This window comes from Platalea leucorodia (genome assembly GCF_965183815.1).
Source record: "Platalea leucorodia genome assembly, chromosome: 11".
In the NCBI taxonomy this organism is placed as follows: Eukaryota; Metazoa; Chordata; class Aves; order Pelecaniformes; family Threskiornithidae; genus Platalea; species Platalea leucorodia.
This window is the reverse complement of record NC_138833.1, coordinates 4,030,330-4,053,749: the sequence shown is the minus strand read 5'-3', so window position 1 is coordinate 4,053,749 and position 23,420 is coordinate 4,030,330. Positions and strand designations below refer to the sequence as shown.

Below are 23,420 nucleotides of genomic sequence, written 5' to 3'. Positions count from 1 at the left end.
GAAGTAATAGCTTCCGGGGAGGGGGGAGGAAGGAGGTGTCTTTTACAGATCAACCGACAACGCAATAGGTAAGTCACATCACTCCTAGCACTTCAAGAAACATAATACAAGTTTGTCCACGAGGCAGAATACAAATTGGTGCACCCCTACAATTCCATCCTAAATCTTGAGTATTTACTGACAAAACCCAAAGCCTGCAAGGAAATATCATTCAAGGTAAAAAGCCATAAGATACACAGGCAGGCTGTAATAACAGAAAATGAGACAAATCAAACCACACTACTCTTGCCTGCTACAAAAACCTGAATGGTGCGGGCAGCCCTGTGCAAAGTTACTCTCACAGCTACATCCACCCCAATCCTATCGGCAATTATTTTTGTTTTCAAGGATTGCAAAGATGAAATAAAGAGAGTCTAGTTCACACACACTGATGCTACATCCTTTTTTTGCTATGCATTCCTCCAGAGCCCCAAATGAACTGACAACAGCTTAGAAAACCTCTACTACTGCAAAGTCACTCTCAATGCTCCTACTCACATCCTAAACTGCAAGCACCGCGGAGTTGTTTGATAAAACCTTCACATACTGTAAATGCATTATCTCTAACCTGACTGGACGTTCATTCTATGACTGTAAAGCAAATACACATTTACTGTTTTAGTGACCACAGAAAAACTACTCTTTCCCTTTTTCTAAAGCATATCATCACTTCACATCAAGAGAGACTCGAAGATTAAGGAAAAGGGATGTTGGAAAGTCAAGAAACCAGAAAAGGTAGATATTGTTTGTATTTTATTTGGAAGTCGATCTAGCCCAAGAATGGCTTTCTCATATAAAACATGTTAAAAACCCACCAGGACATTTGACCAGTCTCTTTAAAGGCCTCCTGCTTTTCTTCTGACCATTTCTTTAACAAAAATTTGGATGAGGTAGTGATTTCAACTTGCTGTGAAAAATGTAAGCATACCTTCTGGGCCAGAAGGCCTTTGTTTGGCTGCAAACTGTGGCTTGGCATTACTATAAGCATAGAACGTAAATAATGACTAAATATCTACATAGTTAAGATTGCCAAAACCATTTTATTCTAGGTCAAATTTCTGGGAAGCTTCAGAAAAATGCGACAGCAGCATCTAGGAATATAGTTAAGGGAAAATACAATTCCTTGTGAACAATGAACTCGTGCTGTTTCTTCTGTTGAAATCTTGAATACCTCTACATTAGACAAAGAGAGAGTCATCCTGCAATTGTGGGTGAAACTTCTGCCGTTATAAAAGTTCATACCAAAATACGCAATGTATGAAACTCCAAAAATTACCACTTCTACAGGTACAGCAGAGATGTACAAAAGAATAGCAAAAAGACATCCTCAAACCCTGTGTTCCTTTAGAAATTGGTATCACCACGTAAGAGTCAATCAAACCTTTGTGAAACTACGGTAACACCAGGCATGGGACAGAAAGGACGAATATCTGTTCTGCTGTACTTTAAGTTGTAGATGCCCAGAAAACAAAAAATAAGAAAGCAGCTGAGCTTGAATGAAAAGGCTTGAGAAGCAGCAAGGGGGAAAAAAAAAATATGAAAACAGGAAAATAAAAACATTGACAGGTGGAAACTGCAAATATCCAACTGCAGCAAAGATTAACGAAACTGTGCATTCAGGATGTAGGTGTGACTATGTATATACATCTCCCTAATTTATAGAAATATATATGCAAACCCTATCATAAAAATGTTTCAAGTTGATCAGCCACAATGATGGAAAGCTTTTGCCAGTCCCGGTTTACTCCCCAGATTTCTCCTCAGGTGAAAAGAAGGGTATCATAACCAGTTCTCAAGCATAAGCACTTGCACAGATTACATTTGGAGAACTGTATATAACCATACACATACACATTGCTAACACATAAATAAATGCACATGGAAAAAACCATACAGACAGAATCCTCTGGGGAAGGGAGGACTTTGGAGACAGAAGAGCAGCAATTCAAGGTCTAAAAGTTAAAGCGTTGGAAATTTTACTTGAGAACAACCCTAAAATAATTGAAGTTTCATGGTTGCATACAATATCAGTCAGCAAAATTAATAGTTAATTACACTGAGAAGTAATAAAGAATGTGGGAGCTTTAAAGAAAAATATTACCAAACAAAAATAATCATCATGAAAACAACAAAAAAAGAGCCATTTCTAATCTACTCTTAAACTGACATCAAGGCAACACTTCCAGCATTTGTGATCAAAATAGTAAATACTCAGTCTCGCTCTCACAGATTCCTTGCTAGAATTATTCCCTGTACAGGAAGTGATAAATTGAACCCATGTATATCTTCCAGTTTCCTCAGCCAAATGCTTCATGCTGCCTATTAAATATTTGAAGACAGTCTATTATTTGAAAAACTTCAAGCTGAAACAACAAAAAACTTAGTTTCTGAAAGATAAAAGTAAGCATAAACCAAACCTAAAACTACTAAATTGTAACTTTGTACAAGACGAAGAGCTGAGATATATCTCAGTTCATTCTATATTTTAGAAGGAACTAGAAAACTATTCAACAGACAAAGAAGAGTTATTAAGCACGCTAAATAATGGTAAAATGATAATTACACTGGAGATTTGTCTTAATAAATGAGATGCGAAAGGGTCTTTATTATCCACCCATGTGCATGTAGAATTTAATTAGTTATCACCTATAAATGCTAATATCAGAGCTGCCAATCCATCTCCTACACAGTAATTGAGGAAACTCCCCAAAATGCCAGAAGTGAATGTTGAAGAACTCCTTGGTTAGAAAATAGTTAACCCAACAGCAATATGGAGAGAAGGAATTCCTCAGAGAGCCTAAAGAAAGAGATGTTTTCATCTCATTACATCTACCTTCATAATTATAACAAACTCATCAGCCTCTAGATGAATACCACGTATAATCATTTTCCTGCATATTTTCCAAAGCAGGAAACTTAACAAGATATAAATGCTACAGACTAATTTAGGCTATTTGCAGTTCTCATCTCATCTTGAACTGAAATAAGAAGAAAAGAAGTATAGTTAAGCTAAAAATAACTAGACAGACACTTTTGCTTATTTATTTACTGCAATCCTTGCTCAGAGCCAGGTAAGTAACAGGTTTATCCTTTTTAAAGGAAGGTAAATTTAGAGCACGGTCAGACTATGGTCTTTAATAAAAAAGTAATGCAAATAACTAGAGAAGCTGGCATGCTTCTAATCTACCTGAATGGCAGCTTTCATTAAAACATTTTAAAACACATAAAAACAAAAAAACCCAAACCAACAAACAAAAAAAACCAACTCAGAAAACAAAACAAATCTTAAAATATTATCCCACCAAAGACTAATTTCACTTACACTAATACAAAAAACTAGGCAAACTAGAGGATTACATTCGGCTGAACAAAATCAATCACATATGAAGGACAGTAATAATAATCGGGAAAATCCTGACCCACCCAGTGAAAGTGGAGCTCTGCCAGAAATACATTTCTTGGCAAGGCTCTGTGCCCACTAATTAGAGACTGAACCATCTGGGGAAAGTTACTCTGTGTCCTCAGGAATTGATACAGAGCTGTCCAAATCCACCTACCTCTCCAAAAGTGAAACTGTGTTGTTACACATATTGGCACAGAATAGGATCAGGCAATAGCGTCCAACGCGAATCAGGAGGATTACAGATGAACTGGGGGATAAAGGGTGGGTGTATGTACACATGCACAACACCTGCTTTGTATTCCCCCCAGAAAGGCAATATTTTTCTTCATTATCTGACTGTGCTGGAGAGTGTGCAAAGCTGCCAAACCTTTGCTCCCACAGTAGCGATGCTGTTCCATAGCTCCATATGAAGATCACTGAAGGAAGTAATAGTCTTTGCCCTGAATACAGCTGTTTTTATTGACACATACAGAAAAGGAAACCAGTGAATAACCATGTACCCATTTGACACAAAACACAAATCTCTTTAATCTCAAACCTTTCAAATCTGTTTTCTTCACAATCTATCAGTATGGAACTGTAGGGAGGAGAGACACAAGCGTTATCTCGAAGAGTGGTCCCAGCAACGACTCGCTCAAGCATGGCTCTATGTTCCCTGCTTCACATGCTCAAAAAGGAATTTCCTTCTAGAGAGTCAGCGTGCACCACTCCAGTTAGGATCACCTAAAGTTTTTAAACTAAATACTATGAAAAGTGGTATGCACACTGATCCCATTTTGAAGTAACCGCATTTATACGTTTCTAAGTCACCAGGGCAGTGGGAGCTCTGCGTCAGCAAGCCTTAAAATCTGGCCTGATAAGGAAATTGGTTTTTCACATACAAAATAGACTGAAATCTCTTTTAACACTTAATAAACATAATGGCGGTCTTTCAGATGTGACATGATTAAACTGTACACTGAAGGAGAATCCTGCTTTCTTTTTCTACTTTGCAACTTAACAAACTTAAATTTCATCTATTATGAAAGATGTATTTAAAAATGCCCCTCTTCCCCCAAATCACAAGCAGTATTAACAGGTAACTTTTGACAGGTAAAAATGATCAAATGCATATGGACAGAGGCAGCGAAAAAGAACTGACACAATCATTTGTATTTTTTGACAAAATATCCAAGAAGTTTAACACAAAACAATTTAAGTTTCATTTTAAATGCTTATTTGCTTGCCAAAAGCATATTTTACACAAATGTTAAAGACAATACACAGCTTTGCAAAAATAGCTACTATGGCTGAAGGGCTAAATTGGACCTGAAATAATGGGTTGAAATCATGTGAGTGCAAAGATTTCTTTTTTTTTTTTTTTTTTTTTTTAAAAACCCAAACATATTAGCATAGCAGGTGTCTCGCTGCCCTTCCTGCCAGCATGCTTTACACGGCCTTTGTGCACTGATTGGTATGCTTGAAAAGGTCATAAAAGAGAAAGGACAAAAAAAAAATAAGTGGAGGGAATATCTGAGAACATCATAAAACAACCCGAAGTGCTGACTCATGCTGTAACCGTACAAAGCCGAAAAGTAGGCCACTGCAGAGAAAACAACGGAAAGTCTGAAAAATTCGCTGCCTTCAGTAACGTGTAAAATTTGTATTCGATAAAACAGCATACAAAGGAGGAGCCCAAATTTCAAGCAATAGCCTTAACTGGAAAATCTTCTGGAACGTATTCCTGTCCTTAATTCCTCGTGCAGACGACAGACAAGAGGAGCGGGGCGGCAGCCCTCTTGCCAGTCCCCCTCCAACAAAGGGGAGCGTTGTTTCCACGCAGGCAGCCACAGCTGCTTCCCGGCGCTCTTGTGGGGAACATTTCTGAAGATCTCAGTTCAGAGACTCTGAACACTGATGGTACACTGGAGATACTACCTGCCCCCCCTCCGACTCTCAGTGTCTTTTTAGCTGACTATTAGTCTGTACTAATCAAGTAAAGCAGACTAATAACTTTCCTATTCAGACATAATTCATTATCCTTATTTACCCAAGCTGGCAAAATTTAGAAAGATTATTCCTTCCAGCCTTTTTAATTACCAAAATTCTACTTGCTTTAAAATACCATAGTCTCCCTTGAGTATTCAGCAGAGCTGAAGATCACCATGGCAATAAGAAAATGGTGCCAATGTTATCTTGGCACTGACTGTCTACAGATCTCAGGAGACTTAGCACAGGAGAAAATTGAGCTCACGTAAAAGCAGGAACTCACTCTCTCTAATGATTTTAATATACCTTTTATTTTTGTTAATTCGATGTTAAAGAAGTTGAATAAAAAAAAAAAAAAAAACACCTTAGAAGCATACACTTCCCTAAACAGGCAAACAAAATAGTTAATGAGTTCACTATTTCAAGGTGAAATCCACTTTACTTACACAAAAAAAGCAAGGTCCTACAGTAAAAGTGTTGCCAAAGCATTGGAGGAAAGAAGAACAACCCCCATGAAGACAAAGTTTGAGGGGGAAGAAAAAAAAAAAAAAAAAAAAAATCTGGAGTTCTTCAGATCCCTTTAGATCTTTGATTCAGGCATGCGATGAAGCTTTTCTCTACAACCACAACACATGCAGAAACCTGTAGTTTTGCTGCCCAGCATAACAATGCCCATGATTTGGGGTTTGGTTTTTTGCTTCCCCTCCTCCCCCCGCCAAACTGTGTCAAGGAGACAAGGAATACCTTTTATCAGGATTCTAGCAGTAATCTAATATGCAACAGAATCACACAAAAACTGGTAGCAACACAAATGAAATCTGCAGCAGCTGCAGTACTGCTCCGAACTTTTAAACTAGCCTTTCTGTAAAAAGCCACTGCAGCACGGGGGTATCTCCTGAAGGCCAAGTACCATACAGACAACAGTGACAACGCGCACCAGAAGAAACTACTACTAAGCCATGCAGGTCGATACAAACAAAGAGCACCTTCCCTTTAAATTTACTGTAGTGCCAGTACAACTGCAGGTCGTCTTCTTTACGGTACCAAACCAGCCACTGATACTTTATGTTCTTTTGCAGTCAGCAAACAGGACAGAGGGGGAAAACAGACTATATATCATCCCAGTGCCTATGCACACAAAACGACAAGCTAATTTTGTGCTAGTGGAAAGATGCATTCAAAATTTCAATGAAGAATGAAAATGCTATATTGCAAACACCAGAAGAGGGATTTAACTCCATACAGTGCTGAGTAACTGAATTAGACTTCAATGTGAAAAGAAAATGCCAGTTCCCTCAAGCCTCATTTTATAAATCTGGTTTCTAATTTGTATTGTACCACTCTCTCCATATACACACAGAATAATTTTTAAGTGGTTAATATAAACTTGTGCTGACATTTTTGTTAAGGAAGTAAATGGAACATATTAGGACATTGTTTTACAATGATGTATTAGTTGCAGCAGTACTTGTGCTTAAGATGTATTTTGGGGGAGCAAGGAGAAAGATTATAGCGGGGGGCGGGGGAACTACAGTGACTCTTCCACTGCCTGCATTCTGATGGTCAGAACATTGGCATCAAGCGTATAAAAGCCATATGCAATGCCTGGCTTTTACAGAGCCAGCAGTGCCTAGGATATTAGAATTTTCAATTTGAATCAGGTACTTGCTTCAATCAGTGTCACTTGTGTCTCTCACAACGCCAGAGCTACACAAATTAAACTGAATGTTTTAATTCAAAAAGCAGACATTCTGATGCAGATAGGCTTTTTGTTCATGTAGATGAAAGGTTCTTTTTCCATCAGAAGGCAGGGAAGGAATAAATATTAAAAAACTCTACATGTGCCACCACATAAAACTATTGATACCTGGATAGGTCTAGTTTAACACACAGGTATTGCAACACATTGTACAAGACCTGCAGTTTAGTACGGGTTTGAAATACAACGCCAAGATTGCACAGAAAGCAAAAAGGATATTGCACTTCACATTAAATGAATTCAGACCATCATGAATAATACCCATTCCACTAGTGAGGTCAAAAAAGGCTCACTGCTTATGCAAGCTCATGGGAACATTTTAGCAAGAAATACAACAGGTTGCACTTAGGATAAGTATGGCTGGTAAAGGCAACAATCCTAAAGTTCCCGTAATGAAAAATGTGGTATCATGTTGAAAATTACTGGAGTTAGACATGGAAAAACATGAACAGAGACTGTTGTCCTTTGCCACGCCAGCCTTAATTGTCGAAAAGGTCCAATCGCACTAACTCAGCTAACCTGAAATCAGCAGGACTACGATTTGCACATCGCTGTGGAAGGACGCTTAGCTGGTCACCAACACACAAAAAAATCTCAAGAACTAATCACTGCTTCCTATTTAATAATAGAATTCTAGATGGATGGGTTATTTTCCGCCCTCAAAACGTATGCATTTCAAATAAACATTCCTGGAAGAAGATCTCTTCAACTTCCCAGGACGGACTCTTCAACTGATCCATTTGGAACTGCAGTTCCTGCTGTTTAAAACAATGGGGGGTGGGAGGCAGGAGGAGAACGACACCTTTCAAACTGCTAAGCTTCCTGACATTTGCTTAGCAGACGTTTTCTGAAGAATAACAGAAATATCTGCTGGATTACAGGTAGAACAAAGCTAATCCTGACTCAATTAGCTTCTTGGCTTTTCCCCCATGTGGTATGCCAGTATCAGAAAACTGCAAGAAAGAATTAATTAATTTACAGTTATTTTTAGATATTAAGCTCAACCTTTCAGGTTACTTGCCTTCCCATAAAAAGGCTCTATCCTTCCCAAATTAGTTCTTCTAAGGAAGTTATTTCAGATGTGACCAAGACAAAACCTGTGATCCAAACAAGAACAGATCATCTTGCTTAGCTTAAATGTCTTATGCAGATAAAATTGCTCAACCAAGTACACACAAAAGGGCATAATCTAGCTCTTTAAATATAAATGGATGCTGCAGGTTATAGTCCTCTGTGCACAGCGTTCATGCATTTTAGTTCTCGATTCTTCATTCAAACCCACACAACTGAAATATTTGGAAATACATTTTTTGCCATTTGAAATAAAGAACTGTTTAGTAACAGAAGTATACAGAAAAATAATGTTAGCTGTAGAAAGCTCTTTCCGGCAGTCAAAATTTATTTTGGTTTAAAACGACTAGACTACTTTTTTACACTTCAATATTCCTTTTGAGCCAAATTCAAGTAAAATAAAAGTGTTACTGAGTCCAGAGAGGATCAAATTTCAATTCAAAGGAACAATTACTAAGTAGAATCAATGATCTTCAATAGTCTGATACACTATTTTACTTCACTACATTATAGAAGCTAGACTGCAACTTTTCTCCTAAATTATTAGCTCAGGGTTTAACAACTGATGACTAAACCTGCATGAAAGTTATTTCATTCGTGACTATGCAATTCTTTACCTCTACGTTTAGCTACTTTCACCTTCCCTGAGTGTCTCCCCTAAGCATTGCATTTTTGTTTTACAGATTAAAATGAAAATACTGCATGCTTTATTAGGTTCAGCTCTCTTATAATTACATTTGGGCTAAGAGACCAATGTTGTTTGTCAATGTAAAATGCAGCTCTTTGGCACAAACGTTTTATTTGCTTGTTGTTTCCCCCTCCACCTCTCTGGCATATGTCAAATGTTTAAACAATATGATCTTGATGGCAGACTAATGTTAGTACTTTATGTACAAGGTCAGCTTTCCAATGCAAAAAGCAAATTGAGAAAATGTAATTGATTTAAAGCTTTTTTAAAAAAATTAGTTTAAGTTTAATCACAATGTATTTAAATGAAAATAAAACTCACATTTGAAAAAAGCCCAACAAAACCCAAAAAACATAAATCCGTGCCAGCACCTTCCAGTTTATAGTACATTCTAAGACAGCAGTGTAGAAGCATATAAACAAAAACATAGTAGTGTAGCTTTGAAATAAAAAAGTTGTAACGATAAGCCTCCTGTAAAAAAGGCCTTCTACTAGCTGTATTCCTAACAAGCTGTAGCGCTACAAAACACAATCCAGTACGAAATAAGGGTTTCAAATTAAAACTTGGTTGTATCATAGGAAGTAATCCAACTGTATTGTGCTCACTTGTGACGTAACAGTAGACTAGTGACTGAACCACACTGCTAGATACACAAAATAGCATTAAGCAAATGGAGTAAGGCTAAAGGGTCCAAAGATAACAGCAGTTAGATAATTCATGTATTTACTGATCATTACATCCCTGAAAAAAATTTAGTCTTCAAAGAGTTACGTTTCACTCCACTTATTCTTTTGTGCATGCACTACACTTTGCGCCTGCACAATGCAGAATCAAACCCTCCTTACTCTTGCGATGGTCATCACGCGCATCTCCTTTGTTCACACAAAACTGTGACCCAAAAGTCCTGTAACCGTGCCCTTTGTTACAATTTTGTAATTAAAATTAAATTTTTTTTTTTGCACCACCTGTATTGCCAACCTTGTTTATTGACCTTCATTAATTTTATACTTGCCCCATCCCTAGAAACATTCAAGGTCAGGTTGGATGGGTCTGTGAGCAGCCTGATCTGGTTGAAGATGTCCCTGCCCATTGCAGGGGGGTTGGACTTGATGGCCTTTAAAGGTACCTTCCAACCCAAACTATTCTATGATTCTACGAGTATACAAATTAATTAGGAACTGTACCAGTACTGCTACTTACTGAATTTTTGTTTTACTAAGTATGTTCTGAAATGATGTAGCAAAACTCTGAAATTAATACAAAAATCACATAAAGGAATGTAATATCTACTTCCTCCTTCTATCATTATCATCTAGGTCCTACTGATTAGAACAAAAATTCATTCTGAGATTTAGTACAAAAAAAGTAATCTTCTAAAGTAAGCACATTTCTGTTAGTAGCCTCATTTCAAACTGCTCATAAGCAAGAAGAAAACCTTTAAAATATTCAGGTACTACATCTTTATTTAAGTAGATTATAATTAGATTATTAACTCAACAATGCATGGATCATACCTTCCCACATATTTGTTCAGCACTTAACCAGACTTTGACCTACTGAGACAGACGGACTCTACCCAATGTAAATCAGGAAGAGGGTGGTTTCAGCAGGGAAAATAGTTGGCTGACAAATCAGTTGATTTGGTTCCAGCTATAACACTGACCTACTTGTATAACATGCTATAAGGCATTTAAATTTCACTACTTCTTGTAAAAGGGAAGACAACCTATCTATTCCACAATGAAGAAACTGGGTTAATGTTTCCTGATTTTATATTTTAAGTGAGCAGATTATCTAGGTGCAATTCTTACAGCATAGGAATTCAGGCCTTCTCTTTCCAACGTTCACAGGAAGGACGAGCAACTGATATTCCATTCTGGGAAGTAATGAATGCAGAAAGACAAGGAGTACCCAATCCCTTTTCTCCAAGACCCAGAAAACAGATCTAAGTGCCTGTCCACAAGTGAGCAAGCATGCGTGTGTAACAACTGCAAGGCCCCACAAACTTAACCGAGGGAATACTGCAAAGATAAATTAATTAATATTTATAGAGCACTCAATCTCAAGTGCTTCTGTAAAGATCTCTCTCGTTTGCTTTCTTGGGTTCTGTTATCAAACATGCAGGAGGCATAAATAAATACAGGTAGGACATAAAAAGCTACTCACATGACTATTACTGATTGCGCTTTAAGAAAAAGTAGTCCGTTTCTCTTCTATCAGATCCTTCCCTAGCTCTTCTTACTACTCACACGTAAGATCCTAGCTATTCATAATAAAGTGAACCGGTGTATTTATAGGCAACACTATGCTAGAACCAAACACAAACATTGAAGAAAACAAAGAAAAACCAGTTATGAAGACTCCAATCCTTGCAAGTCTCTTCTGATTTCTTAAATAAATAAATAAATGAAGGTAAAATAACTGCCTTGAATAATAATCCCTTTTGTCTTTATTTAAAAAGAAAAGTATTAGCTAGAAACATTTCATGAATCAAATAAATCCCAACTCAATATGGTATGCACACCAGTATATCAGATACTGTTTATCTGGAAAGTTACACTGACAAGTCCCTCTCAACTTATCTTGCAGTATCTGTTTGAAATCTTCCCCTTTTTGATCCTGTTCTGAAATCAGAAGCGAGTTGCCTCCAGCATTTGGAATTTAGCTGTCAAATACATCTCCATGAAACACTTAAAAAAAAAAAAAATCATACTAGGTGCTGAAAAAGTTACGTACTGGCCTCATTCACTACTGAAGGCAGACAGAACCCCTACACATGGCTTTTTCTACCCCCACCTAGTAACTACTAATGCTTCACATTCCTTTCTACTGTGAACTTTTATGAAATTATTCCTCTAGTAAGATGTACTATCACTGGAGGTAGTTTATACAGATTAAAATAAGCAACTACCATTCCATGTACAAGAGTTTCATTCTTACGACTTACACCTCTTTCTTTCCTCTTGTTTGCTTTACATTTTGGTTTACGCTCTTCACACTGTACATTTATGAGGAAAGGAATAAGGTTCCTTCATGTTTTTGGAAACCAATCAGAATACTACAGTATCAATGCAATTAAATAATTAAAAATACAATGATCTTGACTGAAGAGGTATTTCAATATACCTCTTGGCATAACGACAGCAATTGAAAACCCTTCTAGACTGCAGCCTACTGGGCACTTGCTTATTTATCAACTTACTCCTTTCTATCCTGTTCATAAAGTGGAGGTAACGAAGGAAAACTCAAGGTATTATTGGTGGGTTTTTGGGGGGTGGGTCTGGTTGAAGCCACTCTCCCTGCATTAAGGAAAAGACTCCCATTGAATGATAAAGGACTCACTGTTACACCATTACAGGAGACGAATTGCATTAACCCCTGCCCTTCCCCATTGTACTCGCTGCCCACTGGAAACAACAACAGAATTACTAAAATCCCACACTCTCTAATGGGATGGTAATAGGATTCAGAGGCCATTAGGGTAAAGGCAATCCATATTTTACAGTTTAATAAGCTCTTGCTGAAGATGCTGGATCCCTCTTCAAAGCCAACAATTACTGACTTAGTATTAACAAATCCACAACTGTCAAGACTGCAGAATGCATTCGAGATGAAGTCAGCAGCTTATGGTGACAGACTTTAAAATGTGTGTAGAAAAATGAAAGCACTTAAATTGAAATAATTTGTAATTTTACAGTGATACTGGTTATTACTGTCATTTCAGATTTCTTTACATCCAAATGTCATGGTTACTCAAGTTTGCACACAATTCTCTCGGAGTTCTGTGGTGTTTGTTTTAGAAGGCAAGCACTGTTGTCCTGTTTTCTAAGCATACACCTCTTGTCACAAAGAAAGAAAACAGTGAACACAGAACTAGAAGAGACCAACTGGGTCATGAAATCATAGATAACCACACAGACAATTTATTAATATTATGATTACCTATAAGCAGATTGTCTACTAGGCTGTAGATTCAAAAGAACCCATCATTCTCCAACAGCATGCCTTGAAGCGTAAGGTGTAAAACACATACTTACTCTGCCCACTGTTACCTTAACTGTTCTTTAAAAACACCGTTTTAATGTTTTCGAAAGGTGACGTGCTGAATATTTTCTTAGGTCCTTTTAAGATAGAATCCTATTATCTATATTTTTGTTGTATCCAGTTATTCCCCATTCTCTTGTGTAACTGATTGGGGACATAAAGAACAGTCCACAGAAGACCCAATCCACTCCTTACATCCCTGACACCAAATGTATGCCTCACTTAGACACCCACCGTAAGCGCTGCTGGATCTAAAAACCCCGTTTCCACTATTCTTTTGTTTGCATTTCTGATGGGGGAAAAAATCCCAATGAAAATGGATGCACTTTGTAGAAGTGGTAATTCTGAGACTCAGTTTTGCCTCCACAAACATTCGTACAGTTCTCCATGAGGTAGACAAGAGCCACTGTATCTAAAAATACAGACCACTGCTGTTATAGTATAATAATTTTGTGCCCGAGAGCTCATAAATCACATAAACACATCAACAGGTACGCAAAATAAAATATACAGACATAAACCAACTAAAAACAAAAGCCAGCAGTCATTTCAAACTGAGGAAACATTCTTCACCTTTTGTTTTCAATAGCTCTGACAACTTCGTCACATTTTTGACGTATTTGTAAATATCCATTTACAGAGGTAATATTTCTCTTTTGCTTATATACATATATATATGCTCTTTTGCTTATATATTTGCTTAGTTGGTCTTCAGTGTTATACAAATAAACTGTGAGATTAGGCTCTTCAGCATTAATTCCAGCACGTGAAATAACTCTGTATTAAAGGCCACAATACAAAATTCTGAGGGGCCATACTAGTTTCTTTGCGCTTAAAATAGAAAACAAGCAGGTATTCCCCAAGGTAGTCATTCTCCAGATATGAGTTGCCTAGTAAGTCCTTCTCTCAGAATCCAGCAGAGTGTCCAAGGCAAACTGAGTTCAGCCTAGCTTTCTTTCTAAAAATATCACCTTGTCCCATACTGGAATGAGGTACTTCCTTTGCGTGGGAACTCATTAGATCACTAAAAAGATCCTCACCAACTCCCTGAAAAATAGTAAGGAGGCATGAATAGGAATGCCAGGGTTTAACACCAAATTGACTGTACGTTTCTCTGCAATGGATTGAAAACACAGGCTTTTCCACAAGTCTCCTGCCTTCTCATCAGCATCCCTTCTCAGCATGTCTGTCGCTAGGGGCCCAAGCAACGGAGAATGAGAAAGTTATGTTTAGCTGTGCAAAGGCATTGCACCTAGACCTCTTTCATGCAGACACATTATTAAGTCTTCTTTTCTGAGGTGGTATTTTCATATATTCAGATATTGCAACTTCACATACCTGGACCAGGCTGATCTTCAAACTTTTCTACGCTGTTTACATGGAGAGCCACCAGACTTCAGTAAGGACCATGCATGTTCACTATTTATCATAACATATCAATAATGAATGTAAGTACATCTTTCATTACCTCCACAGTTTATGTTAAAACCATACATTTAATGAAAATTTAGAGCTGATAGTGTTCCCGCTTCTTCAAAAGTAGATACACTGAAGTTTGAGCTCCACTTCCACATCTTCTTTGCTTCGTTACATCTAATGCTCAAAGAAAGTTTTCAGTACACTCAAAGAACACAGGGGGGAGAAAAATGGAATGATTCCTGTAACAATTAGCTATGTTTAGCTCACTATTAAAAGAAGTTCCATACGCTATTTTGAAAGATGCCTTCCAGGGTATCTAGGGACATCATAAGACATTTTTGAAGCGTATCTTCCAGGCAAATTTAACAGAAATAACTAAAAGCCAAGTAAAAAGGGAATTCATTCTAGGACAGGAACTAATTCTAAACAGCGATTGTCCTATCAGTATTTTACAATACAAAACATAACTACAACATGAGCAGACGACCGATATCAAATGCCACATGAATGGCCTCTTTGAAGAAAAAAACAGAGCATACAAACCAATAATTTCTAAGGACTTGTTGATACAACAATATACGTGTGTTACTGTAACACAGCCTGACTCTAGAATCAGATTTTTTTTTCGAGTTTATGTAGCATGGTTAGGTAGCAACTGCAAGCATCTTCAAATATACTAAAAGCCATGTGTAACTACAGAGGTGTAAAGAGAGTGCTAAAGCTACATTAGTACACCTTCCCATGCAACTATGCCCTAAAAGGACCTATGTTGTAGCACAATCATTTATCAAATTGAACAATAATCTGTGTGTAATGGATACATACTACCCAGTTCCACTTTTTAAGAACTGTTGTGTTTCCTTTTTGGACTAAAGGTGAAAAACATTTGATCAGTGGTTGGTGAATTAACGCTTGGTGAGTTTGAGTAAGTCTTAGAAGTGTTTTCTTTTCAGATGCTTCTTACAAAGATGAGGAAAAACATGATGTTAGTAAAAACAAGGAAATAAAACCCCACAATCTAAGCAGTACTGAAACCAAACACACCCAGCAGGTGCCATCATGGCATCACCTCTATGAATTGACACATAACTGAATTGTTGCTAGCAGAATACCATTGGATTAATAAAGCTTATTATTTCTGTGTTCACTGCAGTGGACTTAAGATTCCAGTATCTTTTTGGTCTGATACTGACTAAAAAAAATCAGTTCCATAATGTAATGAAGCAGTTTATCATTCTCCTCCAAAAAGGATGGAAACATAAAACAATGTACTCGCTTACGTTCCAGAATCAGTAAATCTGTTGTAACATCTACTTTTTCTTGCAGCTAGCTCACATGCTTTTATTGTTCAGAACAGTCTAAGTTGATTTTTTTTCAATGTACAATTCAAAATCCTGCACCCAAACCACAATAATTGTGGAACAAACAAATAAAGAACAAATTAAAAACCCTGTACACCCTGCTTGCCTGCTCTAATGCAGAGCTCCTTGAAAGGATCATATCAGTGTTAACTCACACTTCATCTATACTACCCTTTCCTACCTTTCTCAACTATTCTTTAGCGCAGAATTATAATTGCTTTAAATTTTGATGTTAGATTTATAAAACACCACTAGAAACACAAAACTCCTTTTTGCTTGCAGCATAAATTAGAATTCGAATCAACTCCTTCAGAGATAAAAGCTCTACATCTCTGCTTAGTTTCCTAGAAAACAAAACAAAATCAAGTAATGGAATATTAAAAAAACCCAAACTTGCAGCTTGTAATAAGAAATGATCAAAACAGTTTTTAAAAAGAAAATAGAACCTTCAACCATAAGTGATCAGTTCACTTGGAAGATTTCATTTTGGAAGGTGGTGAACAAGGATAAAACAATTAATTTGTTAAGGCTGGTCAAGGGTAACTGGGTAAACATGAAAAGAAAATGTGTTGTCTGCACTGTAGTCCTGATTTGCTTAGCATTTGACATACGGTGTCTCAAAAGACCGTTTTATTTTTTATCTCAGTCATTCTAAAAATCCTCTCAAAAGAAGGTAGTACGGAGATGCAATGTAATGAACTATAATACAATAATCATGGTTTGGATTTCTGTCAAGTTTCTTAGAACGTAAATGAGCATTTATCAGGAATTTGCCCAAAACAAATAATTTACACTCATTTCCGCAACAAGACAGACATGATTCTCTTTCATTCAGCTCTTTGTTAACTCTGATTAATTACTTCACTTCCAAATTTCATTAGAAACATATTCATCTTTTCTAGGTAGCAACAACTGACATGCTGCATCTTGAAGTCTCATATTAGAAAACTGAACATCTGCCCATTCCTTACATTCTACTGACCTCTAGAGACTGTATGTATATATGTATAGCACATATACATTATTTATGTGCATATACACATACTAGAGCAATGTCACAATAGATTGCCTTGAGAGAAATCTGTGTGCAGTATTTGATGTTACAGTTTTTACTTTAATCACAAATTGTTCTTAGAAACATTTTCTTTCCTGTGTTTTCTAGACATGAGGAATCTCTTGCTATTTTTTTCTCTTTCCTCTCTGTGTCCTTCCAACCCAAACACCGTAGCCTTTTTTATCTGTTAGGTACAGAATTAAGCCACAAGTATGAATACCAATATAAATATTGAAATAATCCAGGTTTTGTTTAAGCATGAACACCTGCCGGGGAGGGAGCACCACAAAGCCAGAAGCTCCTAGTTATTGGAAAATAGTCATTATTGTATGCAGGGAGAGAAGAAAGTCTCTCACAACTTAGTATTGACACTTTCTCCCCCACCAAATCGTAACATCTTGCAGCAGCTTCCTTGTCTCCATTTTACTGCCTGGGAAAACACTGTACAAAAGCTTGTGTTGGGTTTGACATTTAGACCAAACAGAAAGGGCTGAAGGACTTGAATTTGTCAATTAAAACCTATTCAAAATAGACACTAATCCAATAGTAAAGACAAATGAGGGGAACAGAAAAGACTATGTGCCTCCGTAACAAAGTTAGCATAACTGACACTTATGAGCCATTACTTGGTAATACTGTGTGGTCAAGTCTAACAAAAAACATTACCACAAATACATACAAAATTGACATGTGAAATTTTAAAGGCACATTTTCCAACTGAAAATACTTTGTATTAAGTTTCATATCAAAATGCCCAGAAAATATACAAGGGGTTTTCCAATACTGCTAATATTTTACAGAGAGGACAGCTCATAGGATACCTTCATATGACTTTCTCCTCTGGAATCTCACAGACAAAGGCAAGTTTAGGAGAATGATCTGAAAAAAATGTCCTACTTCAAAAATCTTTAGCTAAAAAAGCTTTTTAGCTATTTTTTTGTTTTTCCTTTGAGGGGTGGGGGACAAAGCTTTTTAATGCGGCATTTTACACTGTCATAATCATATTGCATATGATAACAGAATACACATTTTATTTGATCTGGAATCAGCTATGAGCTACAGGTTGAATTTTATTAAATCAATATAAGCTATGGATAGCAACTGAACTCTGTATCTTTCAAAAATTGCACGCATAGAGTAAAGAGCTGCGTTAGCTAAATATATTTTACACAATACAGCTAAAAGACAATCTACATCCACCACTTCAAGTTACTCAGGAGTTACTTCAGCATAAATGAGGAAAATATATACATCCATGTCTTCTCCTTTAGAAGTAACATCCTTAAGATAACTTCATTACCAAATCCTGTTTCTATTTTTCTAAATTATTTTTATTCACCTTATATCAAATTTTAATGAAACTATCACAGTGATCAACAAATGATATAGATGCATTTGAAACAAGCTTCCCAAGTAAGTCATTAAATTACTATTATCTGCAGTACATTTTCCTATGTACACATCACGGCTTTATATCTCAATAATTTACTGCAAACTCCTAGATATTCCTCCTGTATTCCAATAATGTGAGACTAGGTATGTATTTTCAAATTTGAAATGGGCTTAAATTAGAATACATAGATTCAGATTTGTGTGTTTGTTTATACATACATAAGCATCGATAGAGAAACCTAGAAATACAATATTGCTGCTACTGAGAAATGTGGCACTAGACTCAGTTGTGGCCAGAATTATTTACCCTATTCAGCTATTCTGAGCTTTTCATAGCGCACTAATAAATAGAATTCCACTGTACAAGTATGCTTGCTTTTCTCTTCATGACTTTGAGAACTGAGAAATACAAAGATAAAAGTTTATTCCTTAGGGCTATATAGTGTCATAAGCCTTTAAACTGAATTTGCCAATGTTTTCAACAGGGAATTCTCTTTAGAAACTGATGACATATTACGATCTTTTAAACTAAATCATGTACCATTTCATTGAACTGACAAGTCTGAAAGTAAACTGAAATAGGGAAGGTACAAGAACATAATTCTGGTAATATTCTCTTACTGGTAGCAGTCAGGCTTATTTTTCTGAATGACATAGAACTGTAAAAATGTAAAAGTGTTCATGAACTTTTGGCCATGCCCAACTGACAAGCACAATGTTCAATATCAATAGCTAATTATCTCTAAAGCCCTAGGAACTTCTAAGTCTGAGCAAAAAAAGGTGCAAAAAACTACACATTACTATTCAATAAATATATATCGCATTGACGTTTCCTAAACAATACTCATGAAACATGGGAAGATTTCACTTCTTCCGCATATTAAGTATGCAAACAGTTTTCTGAAGGTTAAGGAATTACCTTAGTATGTACACAGTAGTATGCATGCACAAACTCAACAATAATTTAAAGAAGCAGACTATTAAGGAAAACCCCTACTGGCAATAGCAAATCCGTATAGGAAAAAACCCCATCAACCTAAAGCTCGTCAGATTAAAGAAATTTTGGCGCACACATCTGCAAAACCCCATAAAAATACTAAAACCAAACTACAATAAATAATCTACAACGCAAATGACATGGGAGATGACTGTAGAGATCTGCCACACATTTTTCTATCTGCATTTTTTTCCAGTTATAAGCAGAAGCTGAAATTTTCTTACACAGTAAGTAGCAAACTAAATAAAGCCTTGCTGCTATGTATTATAAAATTCAGTGAAACACAGTAATTTTAATTCTAAAACCTGAAATCTCTTCTCTAAAAGGTCTTCAACTAATTCTTGGGTTTCCTTTTTTAGTTAAGGTACAGATAGGTACAAACCAGCTGAATGCAGAGAGATCACATTTTTATTACGACTAGCCTAAGTTTTGCATATTTATCTTGCTTCACATGAAAAGCTATGATTAAAAGAACAACACAACACACATTAGTGTTTTGAATTTTAAATCAGTTACGGTTGATGATCATCTCCAAAAATAAATATTCCCACAGATAGAGGTCAGTGGTTGCCTGAAATTGCATCAGTTAGCACCTGTATACTAGAATCCTCCACTCCTTTGGGACTGCTTTATCATTTTATCAGATTAATTAATAAAACAGTAGTTTTAGCATAGGACATCACAGTTTTCTACCCACGCATTTGCCATTAGTTACTCTACAATTTATTGATCTGAGCCTCATCGTAGGATTTCTCTCAGAATTTAAGCGCATAAGATGGTAACTCACAATTGTTCATAGCTAAAAAAAAAAATGTACAAATAAATACTGTACAAATTACGAAAGGGTGGGTTTTTTGCTTTTAATTATGTTATGTGTTAATCTGGTAAGCTCTTACTGTTCTCACAGGAAAGCAACTTCACTGCATTGGAATTCTAGTTTTGACGTTGCATGCATTTCATTTATTAATTTATAATTAAACGTTTGTATTTTCTGAATGTATTTTAAAAAAAAAAAACTCCAAACTTCTAGGGATACTCTTTCAGCCCTTCCTCTGAGAAAACATGCATGTGAAACAATGTTAATACTAGTGATAAAGTGTTAGAAGTGGCAAGTGAAAACTAAAAACCTTAAAAAAAGACAGCTGTCTCTACTCAGCACATGTACCTCTTCAGATTTTCAGATTGAATAGAACCTAGGATGATGATGCAAGAAATTATTCATCTCATATTATTAAACTACCAACAGCCTGTATAACCATTCGCCTTGAGATTTTTCTTTGGTTTTTGTAATCTCACTGCATTTCTTTTCCTCTATGAAGTAATCTTTGCTCTCCAGCAACATCTACTGGAACATCAGTAAAATGCTGCTATTTATATTAGTCACCCATTTAACATCTAGTAGGGCAGAGTTAGTAAATGCCAAAAGGGGAGATAAACGATCTGCAATTCAGATCCTGCAGTCTGGGCTCAAACAGATCAAGTTAGCTCATCTTCAACCTTCTAGTTTTCTGCCATTTCATGAGGAACAAATTCTTTGTGACTAATTCGTATTGAAAGTCATCTACCATTTACACTTAGACATACTTTATTTAAGTCACAAAATATCATTTAAAATACCACATTACATCCAGGACTTCCATTTTTGTCAGATGAGTTACTCTTCATTTCAGTTTGATCCAACAGGCACTTAAACAGATCTGAAGCATAACAAGAGCTTGGAAGAAAGTATAGAACCATTTTGAAAGGTGCAAGAGGGGTGTAATGGCAATTCCAATGCCAAATAATAAACAACAAGTTCAGCAAAACTATAGTTAAAAAGTAAGAATGTCCACTACAAATCAGTGAAACATTTACAAGTTCTTTTGTCTAAGTTCTCAGAAAACGGATCTGTCCCTTTATCTGAGGATGAATATGTATGATTAACTACCACTGAAAGTAAAAGTAGTAAGGCGTGAAGTCCCTCTACACTGATGGGAGACGAGGCTTCCCTGGGGGCTTGATCCCATTCAGCTGTGTGGTGGCTTGTCACTGCCTATCTTGTAAAATCAGCTACTGCAAATGTACACAGAAAGCACTGCCACTGAATTTTGCGAGGTACATAGCGCTGCGCATTCGTACGTCTGCATGCAGGACTGAGTCATTAGGGTAAACTTGCATAAAGACAAAAGTTCTCAAGTAAACATATTAATTTCTACCTGCAGTATGCTCATGTGCAGGTCTGCAACGCTAAGATCTACCTATCAAACACCATTTACTCTATGACAGCTTATAAAGTTAGCTTTTAATAGCTCTGGTTTCAGAGCCAGTTAGTTAGTACTCTGCTTTTACAAATAACTCTGATGACTACAATATTATTTGCTTTCCTTTAAAACCCTAATAACGGTCCTACTATCCTTGACTGCTTGTTCCCTTTTCAGTATGGCAATGAAATTCAGAACATCACCGCTGCTCACAGAATCCCTTCCTTCTATTTAGAGTCTTAGTTTGCTCATACAGAAAGCAACTGTAAAATATAAGCGCAGAAATGTAGGGAGGAAAAAAAAAAAGGCACCAAAGCCAGTGAAGACCAGAAACAGATGTCCCAATAGCCAAATATGCCAGTTGTGAATAAAAAGCACTTACTGGCATGTAACATTTTAGAAGTAATTAAAATTATTTTTTGCCTTTGGAATCCCTATAGAGCCTCAATGTATTTTTATAGAGAATAAAAGGGCATGTTTCCCAAAACCACAAACAAACACTTTAAGCTATATAATTTTATATTATCACAAGACTTAAGTTCATAGGCTTTGCCTGATAAATTAGCTCCTCTCAATAACTGTTAAACAGAAAGCCCTTTATTGTAATCCAAGTGCACTTGTGGACAGCACTTTCAGAGTTAACTCCATTTGACAACTGACATAAATCCATTATTCTAATTTGGTGATTGCTTTACTAAACACAGATGCAGTTTATGAGTTTCAGTCACGTATTTCATTCAGGATGCTACTTAATCTCAATTTACAAAACATAAACACGAAATAGGTTTTACAGTATGTCTAAAAGGGTATAGCTATTCATCCGATGAAATGCCAGGCAAACAAACCATATTCACCTAGACCTAAACTCAATGCTACATTTTACCTTACTAAATAAATAGTAAATAAGTACAATTAATTTTTAGTTCAGCTCTTGCAACCAAATTGCAGAATGCCAAGCTCCTCGAGGGTTACTAGACTCAAAAGCTTTTCTTATACCGAGATTGAAGCACTGAATTTAACCTTAAGCAAAGTCCAGCTTTCACAAAAGCTGGTTCTCTGATTTATCTTGATACACAGAGAAAAGGGGGAAAAACAATCATTCAGTGTGAATACAGCATCTTCACCAACCCATTTCTAATTCAATTTATAGCACATACTTTACATCTTAAACAAAAGGAATCTGATACAACACCGACGCTGCCTCTTGCTGCAGTTGCTTGCCTCAGTTACAAAATGCTGAAAATCTACCGCTCTGACCAAGCCACTCCATAAAACATTCGGATTCAGGCACTTCTTACCTGCCTCAGTTGAAGGCTTCCTTCCCTTGTTAGCAGTATGAAGCATCCTCTAGCCTTCCCAATCCTCACCACCAGCTTCAAATTGCACAGCTAAGTCCCTTTTTTGCAAGAAAACGCTTATTGAAAGTGATTAGTTTTTGTTGTCCCTTTTAAGTCCCTCCTGCGGGAAAGAGCAGGGGAGCGATGTGACGCCACCTTTTAATCTTTTGCAAGAGTGAAAAGGCAGAAAAGGAGCGCTCGATCAAACTGAGCTTCACACATGACTAAAACTCGCCTGAGAGGCTGCAAGCTCTGGCTAAAGCACCACTAGGCGTAAGTGTAAGAACAGAGAAGAGGGGAGAGTCAATGAAATGTGACAACGTATGTGCATCAAAGACAGGAAAAGAGGGAGAGAACAATAAGAGAGAGATCGAGACAGCAATGAGAGAAAGAGAAAGAATGAGAATGTGAGGGAGAATAAGCATGAAGAAAAAATAGGAGAGTTTTGAAGCAAAGAATTTGCAGAATAAAGCCAAAGTGTCTGGCAGCTTCTGTTTTATCTCAGTGAGCACGACATACTGCCTCTCTCATTTAGCAACACATTCTTGTCTCTTCCAGGTTTGAAAACTGAGATAATCACAATGTGTGCCTGGTTTTGCCTGATTGGCATACTTGTGTGCAGTATACCTGAGATTCCCCTCAACCGTC

The 23,420-nt window shown here is 36.7% G+C and overlaps 1 protein-coding gene across 6 annotated transcripts in view; it reads right to left on the bottom strand.

Moving 5' to 3' along the window:
• The window catches only part of TENM2 (teneurin transmembrane protein 2), a gene marked incomplete at its 5' end in the record, with an annotated part of 535,531 nt that overhangs the window by 350,509 nt on the left and 161,602 nt on the right, over positions 1 to 23,420 (bottom strand). For 2 of the 6 annotated variants that reach the window (XM_082323891.1, XM_082323892.1), the window contains one exon: positions 22,734 to 22,779. The exons of the other annotated variants lie outside the window; for them this stretch is intronic. In XM_082323891.1, the coding sequence (XP_082180017.1) occupies positions 22,734 to 22,779 (46 nt within the window). Of the gene's footprint in view, positions 1 to 22,733; positions 22,780 to 23,420 lie in introns of those variants that run through there. 6 annotated transcript variants of the gene reach the window in all.